This window comes from Colobus angolensis, unplaced genomic scaffold, assembly GCF_000951035.1.
Source record: "Colobus angolensis palliatus isolate OR3802 unplaced genomic scaffold, Cang.pa_1.0 Scaffold121, whole genome shotgun sequence".
Lineage (NCBI taxonomy): Eukaryota > Metazoa > Chordata > Mammalia > Primates > Cercopithecidae > Colobus > Colobus angolensis.
Genome location: NW_012113253.1, coordinates 7,348,553 through 7,358,314, shown reverse-complemented (window position 1 = coordinate 7,358,314; position 9,762 = coordinate 7,348,553). Strand labels below are relative to the sequence as shown.

The following is a 9,762-nucleotide window of genomic DNA, read 5'->3' as shown; positions in this document are numbered from 1 at the left end:
CAATCTGGGCAACATAGTAAAATCCTGTCTCAAGAAACAGAAAAACATGCATGCTTCATACATTCAAAATATGCTGATGCACAACACTCAATTTAAACAACATCCAGGGAACACACTGAAGACAAAAACATTCAGGAATAAATTCTATCATACTCCAAAGTACTCTTACATAAAAAGCATAATCTGAAACACAAGACAACCACAGCACTTCCATCTTACTTGTATTCACACACCTTTCCCCTAACACTTCCTCACTCTCACAGAAGCTTCCTCGGGCTTGCCAGGAAAAGCTGACTAGAAAGATCAGCCACAGCGTCATTCCAGTTGAGTTGTAATTTTTTCTATGCACTCTTCCCCAACCCCAGCAAAATTACATATGCACAAAACTTTGCATATAGAGGGACTCTTGGCCCACGGACACGAGACAAAAACATCTAGAAGAAAACTTCTTAAATCAAGATTTCAGAATCTGTACTAGAATACTACTGTTGTGTTTCTTAATCTCTCATTCCAAGTAAAAGAAAATATGATCTCTATTCTTACTGCTAGGGCGCAGGGGAAGGAATTGGGGCTTGACTCCCCAGAATGAATTGTAGACATGAACAAACAGATCAGAACTATACTAACAATTATAAGTCCCTAATAAATTGCTTTAGTAAAATGACTAATTGTTGGAACACTGCATATTATGTGAGGTTATCAGTCTTCCTTAGCAAAGAGTTCAGCGCTTGCCATTTATAAGTTAACCCTTACACTACGACAACTACTTCAAATGTGAATATAAGTTTTAGAAGTAACGAAGCAAACAACTCTCTAGTGACTATAATTAATGCAAAATTTATATACATATATCTACAGGTATGAATTTTTATCAAATCTCAAAAATCTGCACCATATGTTTTCTTACCTTTGCACTAGTGATTGTACCAAATGGAGAAAACTCTTTCCGGAGACGTTCATCATCAATACCATCATCAAGATTTTTCACATAAAGATTAACACCCTAAAAAGAAAAGAAAACTATAGAAAAAGAAAACCATGGTAGTACCTAATTACATCTCCTATTATTTTATCCCATGTTTCTTCTCCTATTCCCCTCTCAAACCCTCCAGTTACCTGGGAGTAACTGAAATCAACGTAAAATAGGTTTCCTCATCCCTGTCTTATTTTGCTTGTTCAATTAAAAATGAACCTGGTATCTGGTGATCCTATCTTGCTTCATCTGTTCAAATTTGCGCTTAAGTTCCGTCTGCCGTTCCACCTTTTTCTGAGCTCGACCTACGTAAATTTGTTTTCCATTGAGCTCCTTTCCATTCATCTCATCCACAGCCTTCCAAAAAAAAAAAAAAAATCACAAAACTTTCAACTTATAGTTCATTTCCTTAACGGTTAAGACAAATTTGTTAAGTCACAAAAGCTAAAGACAATCCCATCCCAAAATCTCAAGGTTTTGGGACAATATAGGTTACCAAGTTACACTTTCAAAGCTACTGCATAAAATGCAAATAACTGAAAATATAAGAACATGTAAAATAGCTATTAGTATGCATATAAACTTCAACACAAGAGCAACTCAACTTTGTACCCCCTTCTTCCTGTTGAATACAGACCACTTACTTTCTGTGCATCTTCATGCCTTTCAAAGCTTACAAATCCAAATCCTTTGGATTTTCCACTTTCATCAGTCATTACTTTCACACTTAAGGCAGGCCCTAAAAAATTTTTTTAAATAAATCAAAGATATTCCATACAATGTTCACATTATACATTTCAAATTTCAATATACAAAGACAAAGCCATGAAAAAAATGAGATAAAATTTCAAAACTCCATAAATTGACTCCTCTCTCCCAGCCTTGAAAGACCCTTTATTATTAAGAAGGTAAATACCTTCCCTCCCCTGAAGGATTCCTCCTTCCATTTAAGGAGGTTTACTTTAAACGGCTGTAAAAAGTTTTATTCTCAGCTCTAGCACAAAACATTTGCGTTTTTTACCCAATAATTTGATGCCTTCCCTTTTCTATAGATACAGTATCTCATCCCATCCCCCTTTTCTATAGATGGAGTGTAGTGGCACAATGAATAAGCTCACTTTAACCTCAACTCCTGGGCTCAAGTGATCCTCCTGCCTCTTCTTACTGAGTAGCTGGAACTACTGGACCACATACCACCATGCCTGGCTAACTTACTTTTTATAGAGATAGGGTCTTGCCATGTTGCCCAAGCTAGTCTCAAACTTGTGGCTTCAAGTGATCTTCCTTCCTTGACCTCCCCAAATGCTAGGGTTACAGGCATGAGCCACTGTGCCAGACCAATTTGATTTTCTTTGTATCAATTAAGACACAAGTATTTATTACGCCTTGGCCTACCTGACTTTCAATAGGGAGTGGAAGGAATACGTGGTTGGACTCTTTGGTAAGACATAGGTGATTTAGGAATTTGAAAGACAGGAAAAAAAAATTTTTTTTAAAGACACAGGTGAATTACCTGGAGGAGAAAGCATTTATTTCTGAAGACATGTTTTCCCCTAACTCCCTCTAAAGTGGGAGAGACAGGTAACTGAGGCAGGTGGTCTCTCAAGCAAGTGGGGCAGAAAAGGTTAAAAATCACATTTGATTACAGAAATTCAGAAGATGTATGGGCCAAGGCAGATTTTCTTCTGAATGTGCCTCTCTCCTGAGGCCAAAGAAAATATGACATATTCACATATTTGTGGTCAACCTATGCAGCATTACTCATGGGATAGGTAGTTAACAACATCAACTTTTACAAATAGCTTCTAATTAAAATATATTAAGAAACACAATAATTGAAATATATAAAAGACAGTAGCTAAAGACAATTTGGGGGTTGAGCTGTGAAACATGATGTCACTTTCTACATTTTATATTATCTATCTTTGTGCAAAATGGTATGTTTTTTGCTCTAGTGGAGGGCTCAATGTGACATGCTAGCATGGCAATAAGGTATTAGGTTTCCTGGCCAGGCGCAGTGGCTCACATCTGTAATTCCAGCACTTCGGGAGGCCGAGGTGGCTGGGATCACTTGAGGTCAGGAGTTGGCGACCAGCCTGGCCATCATGGTGAAACCCCGACTCTACTAAAAGTACAAAAATTAGCTGGGCATGGTGGCGCACACCTGTAATCCCAGCTACTCAAAGAGGAGATAGAATTGCTTGAACCTGGGAGGTGGAGGTTGCAGTGAGCCGAGATCACGCGACTGTGCTCCTCAGCCTGGTGACAGAGCAAGAGTCAAAAAAAAAAAAAAAAAGTACTAGATTTAGTATTATATTTCCTAATTCTTTATTATTTGACATATTAAAAATATCAAGCCACCTCTGAGTTCAACAAAAAGTGCAAAGGGCAGGGTCAAGCAAATCATCTGCACGTGTATTTTCTGTTACACCCCTACCTAAACTAAGGCTGCTTTGTGTTTCATTAATTTCAAGTTTTATGAAGTTATTTTTAAATGCACGAAATAAGTATTTTAAATCCCAAGGAATCACTGGAAAATCTGGATTTCTGGCTTCATTGCTGAAAATCATTGTTTTAAACTGCTCCAACATGATGTTACTTAAACTGACCAGCTTTATTGTCCTATGAGACTGCGTTCCACTGTAAGCTGGCTGTGTCAAATGTATGCTTCTGATGACACGGGATCTCTAATCACACACACGTGCACACACATATGTTTCTCAAGCCTCTTAATGTAAAATATTTTAAAATCTGTCCTAATTACTTAGTCATATCTTACTGTGCTAATCTAATGCTATTAACCTTTAACCTGGATAGAATTCTATTTATGTGTAATAGATGGCCAGCAGCTTAATTCAAATAACCACAAGTATTTTAAAAGTACCACGTAAGTCTAATTTTATTGACTTTTTTAGTATAAAGTAATAGCTAAAATTAACATTAAAGCACTAATTCAGAACTTTGTGTGTAAAAATTTAATTAAGACACATTACCAAACTTGCCAAAGAGATCCTTAAGGCGCTCATCATCCATGTCTTCTCCAAAATTCTTGATGTAAACATTGGTGAATTCTTTTGCCCTAGCTCCAAGTTCAGCTTCTCGTTCTTTACGAGACTTAAATCGTCCAACAAATCTAATAAGATATACAAGGACTATAACATTAGATACTATTTTATAAAGTTCAAATAAATTAAGCCTGATGGTTGGTTTTGTTATTGTTACTGAGAATATTCAGAATCCCTAATAAAAAGCACTCTACAAAAGAGAAAGATGGCCATAATTTAAGATATGACATCATGAAATACATGAATAAACCTCTAACTACAATCACAAAAAACGAAACTTTTAATACACACCTCTCTCTTCTCTAGCTAACCCAGGGTTAAAGGGATCACTCCCATCAATACAAATGAGTGGAAGTGCATGTGTACCATGCCAATAAAAAGACCTCTATCAAATTAAAAAGCTTTCATCGTCATTTCAAAGTGGCCCTTGCGCTTTCTCTGCCATCTCCTAGAATAAAAATTTAAACTTCCCAATCCTGTACTCTAACATACAACAGCCTGACATTAACTGCAGCATTTTCTACAAAACGACACTAAAATTTAATTTTTCCTGAATGTAACAGTAGTAACTCACAACAAGGGATCACTGGGCTAGGCAGTGGCTCACACCTGTAATCCCAGCACTTGGGGAGGCCAAGGTGGCATGAACACTGGAGCCCAGGAATTCAAGTTCAGCCTGGCCAACATGGTGAAACTGTCTCTACTAAAAATACAAAAATTAGTTGGGTATGGTGGCATAGACCTGTAATCCCAGCTACTTGGGAGGCTAAAGCACGAGAATCGCTAGAACCCGGGAAGCAGAGGTTGCACCACTGCACTTCAGCCTGGGCAAGAGAGCAAGATCATGTTTCAAAAAAATAAAAATAAAAAGAATAAAGATCACTGAAGAAGAAAAGGTAGCATGTGTGTCATAACATATTGTAATACACAGCAAAGCAGAAGGAAAAACCATCTTCCATAATCTAACCCTAGTCATCTAAAATCTCCTTATCTCTAACCTAGCTTTGGAATAAAAAGTAAAATAAAAATAATTGCCTTATCTCCCCACAAAATATGGTTGGTCTTCACTATGCTATTAGTTTCATAAATGTTCTCAAAGGGAGCTATTTCATCGTGGGCATCACTTTCTGCTTTGTAAATAATGCAGCAACTTTTTTAAGAGACAAGGTCTTGCTATTTTGCCCTGGCTGGAGTGTAATAACTGTTCATAAGCACAATCACAGCACACTACAGTCTTGGCTCAAGCATCCTGCCTCAGCTTCCCGGTGGCTGAGAAGAAAGGCACACTGCAGTAAAGCTGAAACTTTATGAAAGACACTTTGTGTATTTCTTCTTAGGACAGTTACAAATTTCCAAAAGAGTTATATCACTTTTACTCAAAAGAGCAATACAGCATTCTTTTCTGGATCCTGCCAGGGTTGGGCTTGTTTTTTTTTCTCCTAAAGCACTGGTGACAAGCATTTGTGAGTACTAATTTTTTTTTTTTTTTTTAAAACAGAGTTTCAATCTCATCGCCCAGGCTGGTATGCAATGGCGCAATCTCAGTTCACTGCAACCTCTGCCTCCTGGGTTTAAGTGATTCTCCTGCCTCAGCCTCCTGAGTAACTAGGATTACAGGCATGCGCCACCACGCCTGGCTAATTTTGTATTTTTAGTAGAGATGGGGTTTCTCCATGTTGATCAGGTTGGTCTCAAACTCCCAAACTCAGGTGATGCGCCCGCCTCAGCCTCCCAAAGTGCTGGGATTACAGGCATGAGCCACTGCGCCCAGACTTGCGAGTAATGTATGTCTCTCATTTTATAGTACTTAAAAGCAAATTGAGTTTCTTCACCTATAAAATGGGGTAATTTAACCAGTACCTCAAGAATTATGAATATTAGGTCTGAATTCCTGAGTTTTCACTAATGCACTGATTTTGAAAAAGCTTCATATTTCTGTTTACCTATCTTCTGTTTTCCTTTTGGCATGAATGTTAATTTTATTAAACCTGTTATTTGTATGTTATACTTACTGTGTAAAAAATTCAATTATAAAAATCAAGATTAGCTTATTTTCACTCCAGTACAACTGCACTAAATTTTGTTATTCATCTTTATTTTTATTTTTTTATCTTACGTGTATCTAACTTCTCCCTGACAAATATTAACTTAAAATGATTTGGAATTATTAAAAATAAGATTCAAAATATGATTAGATATTTATACTTACACTTTGCGATCATTTAGGAGCATTCCATTCATTTTTTCAATAGCTCGTTCAGCTGCTTCCTGCGTCTCAAAGTGTACAAATCCATAGCCCTTGGAACCATTTTCATCACAAACCACCTAGGGAAAATGTATACCCATTTTTCTTTATTTGCTATTGATTTAACATTTGTTCAGTGTTGAGAGACAATCTGTTAGCCATCTAACCTGGATATTTGTGAAATAAAGATATCCATTACAGCACAGTTCCTATTTCAAGCACTAAACTAAAAGTAGCTCAACAATATAAACATGTTTACTGGACATTTTTGGCTTACCTTACATGAAAGGATGTTACCAAAAGCAGAAAATGTATCATACAGTGCTTTATTATCAATGGATTTGTCCAGATTTTTAATGAATATGTTGCCCACTCCACTTTTGCGAAGTGATGGATCACGCTGAGACCACATGATGCGTACTGGTTTGCCCTTTATAACATCAAAATTCATGGTGTCCAAAGCACGCTCCGCTGCAGGAAAGACATTTTCAGAGTCAATATTACTTCAAAATTTTTGCTGGCTACTTTACATAAACTATGGTGAGTGGAGTGGGTGGACACACGGTCTCACAGTTGAACACTTCCTCTTTAAGCTTCAAGATGGCTAGACCTTTCAAGTATCACACACTAGTGTAGGACCTAAACTGTATACAGCAAAGACAAATACCAGAAGCCCCCGAAATTTCTCACATATAAAAGGATGCCATATTGCTAATAATTAATGAATTCCTGAAGCAATCTCTTGCTTTAATTGCCATTAAATCTAAAAGCACTTTTTTCCCTAGTTAACAAAATCCAAATTCCTTCACATATGACCCGTTTAATAGTGTAAGACATTACCCAATAGACTTATCTACAAGCTGGAAGTAGTTTATAGATTTAAATAGTTTAACTTCTTCCCAACTACTTGCTAAAATTGATCATTTCATTGCTAATGACTAACAATATTATACGAAAACCAGTCCATTTCCTAAAAAATGAAAGTTTCTTAATTATTGGGAGGAGGGAGGATTTCAGTGATTCATGGCACAATTTCCATTTAAGAAAACGAAAGGCTAGACCAAGATTTGAATCATGTTTTCAAAAGCTAATGTGAAGTTGGACATACTCGGTTTCATAATCACAGAATTTTAAAAACACCAGGTTTGCAATATTCATAAATCACTATTAACGCTTTCTTGACACATAAAACCAATTTCACTTTAGATCGCTGATTTTCTTAACAACTGATTTCGTTATTTCTGAATAGTGCTAGAAAATTTCAAAATCTACAATTAATTTCAGGGTCTATAAAGGGTTGAATTGGATGTATTCCTGTACCATTAAAGGCTCTAAATGAAATAACACACCCTTAAATGAAAAGACTGGTCCCCCAAGAGAGGAAAAACGGTCCCTTTTAAAGTCCTGAAACAACTTCCACAAATTCCATGCCAATGTAAATTTAAAGTTATTGACAGGACGAATTTTCCGGCCACCTCTTTTTTTATAAATGAAAGTTCCAGTTTCTAGAATATAGTGATAATCAGCTGTTAGCTCATTATCAAGTGACCACACCTACTCAGCTTCCCTAGTTTTTTTTTTTTTTTTTTAGCTGACTTTGCTTGAGCTATTTTTCAATGAGTCACCTCTTTCTATGAAATTGAAAACTGGTCACTTTCAGAAGCTATTTTGCCTATCAATGTAGCAATAAAGTTTTAAAAAAATAAGAACAAGAAATCCACTGAATTAATTGGATGGCAAATTGTACACATAGAACTTGACAAATGGAAAACTGCCATATTCTTTTCAGTAGTTAGGGTACTGGTCTTACTGGTACAGACTGATAATATATACTGTACACTGTAACCACGGCAACCCGAAGTTCAACTCTTCGAATCCCAAGAAATGTAAAAATTGTTTTTTGGATTTAAAAACATTAAGCTGAGAAAGAGTAACACTTTCAAGTTACCATTTTATGGTCTCTAGAATTCATTCCCGTCTTTTCTCTACCAACTCTTAGGTTGTGATAACCTGCCCCAAAGTTATCTACCCCCATCTGACAGGCATTGATACATCCTGCCTAAAGTTGACAAGAACTGTTACGAAGTGACATTTGGAGTTACTGCTTACAGAGCAAAAGGGCAGGAAACCTGCAGTGCAGTTTTACAACTTCTGGCTCTGTGTCACTCAATATTCGCTTCCAAAATCAGTATCAATTTTACACAGTGAAGAGCTGATCAGTAACCTAAGTTCTACTGAATGAATGTTAATAGAAGCTTAAATTCCACCCTTAAGGCCTTTTCTACTAAAATAAAAACGAATTCTTCTTATTTCGATTATTTGACACATATTCAAGTGGCCAGCCTGTAGGGGGGGAAAGGCAAAATTGGGCTGTAAAATGGAATGAAACTGACTTCTCAAAGCCAATCGACCTAAAGACAAATCCTAGCAACTCAAAAGACCATAGATATTATCTGTTTACAAAATTGTATTTCTGTTAACTGTTTAGCTTCCAAATAAAAGCACAAAGTTAGCTGCATTTCCCCCCCATAAATTTCAAGCTCAATTTAATCTCTGTTGGTTTGTACTCAGTCATTTCCCAAATTTATAAGTATCATGGGCCACTTTTAAAAATAAAAGAGGAACTTGAAGTTCTTGCATGCTACAGGTAAGACTGGTCCAGTTGGAATTACACTGAAGTAACATTTGATAGCCAAAATTGACTATTTTATAAAGAAAAGTCCCTCAAAACGACAGAAACTATTTCAGAAGGTAACATATAATATACTCGAAAACTACCAGTATTGTGAATCTAAGGTAAAATTTAACTAAACATGGTCTAAGTTGCCTGAGAAAACTGGCCTTCAAAGTGGTCGGCTCCCACAACCCCTCCTCCCACTCTGCCCTTTTAATGTTAGAGAAATGCTCGATCTAGGGGAAACCCCCAATACCCGTCTCCGGTAAATTCCATTTCTAGATCCATCAGTCACTGATGAGTTCTGGGGAGTGGACTGACAAGCCTGAGGACCACCACCACACCACACATCGCCACAGGAACTTCATTCTAAGGCCTGGTGGCTCCCCCAGGCGACTGGGCCAGGAGCAGGAGCAGGCCTCGGGCCTGCGAGGTTACAGGGTTCAACACGTGGTATTTTTTGAGCACCGAACTGCACTTCCTCCCCAGGCTGGGGCGCCGGCAGGAGCTCCGGGTGGTGGGAGCGCCTCCACCTCTTACCCACGAAGGGAGCTCAGCGCTCAACGTCCCAGAATCCCAGAGTCACCGGCGGGAGCGCGGCGGAGGAACCGAATCTACCCACCCTCCCGGCGCGTCATCACCCTAAAGTTTGAGAGCGTCTGAGGCCGAGAAAATGGTCGCAAAGGAGGAAGTAGCCGGGCGTGCTGCTGCCGGCAGCGCGAGTCCCCGCCGGTTCGGGGAACGTGACTCCAGGGGCCCCGACGCCTTCCCGCTGGCCGTCACGGGGTGACATGCCCTCCCGCCC

At 38.2% G+C, this 9,762-nt stretch overlaps 1 protein-coding gene across 1 annotated transcript in view; it reads right to left on the bottom strand.

The window, feature by feature from the left end:
• Window positions 1-9,762, bottom strand: part of PABPC1 (poly(A) binding protein, cytoplasmic 1) — an 18,411-nt gene that overhangs the window by 7,811 nt on the left and 838 nt on the right. Inside the window, exons 2-8 of the mRNA XM_011931948.1 lie at window positions 9,599-9,729; window positions 6,561-6,786; window positions 6,248-6,363; window positions 3,967-4,106; window positions 1,618-1,712; window positions 1,193-1,330; window positions 908-1,003 (exon numbers count right to left, since the gene is read on the bottom strand). Of these exons, the coding sequence (XP_011787338.1) occupies window positions 908-1,003; window positions 1,193-1,330; window positions 1,618-1,712; window positions 3,967-4,106; window positions 6,248-6,363; window positions 6,561-6,786; window positions 9,599-9,729 (942 nt within the window). The remainder of the gene's footprint in view (window positions 1-907; window positions 1,004-1,192; window positions 1,331-1,617; window positions 1,713-3,966; window positions 4,107-6,247; window positions 6,364-6,560; window positions 6,787-9,598; window positions 9,730-9,762) is intronic.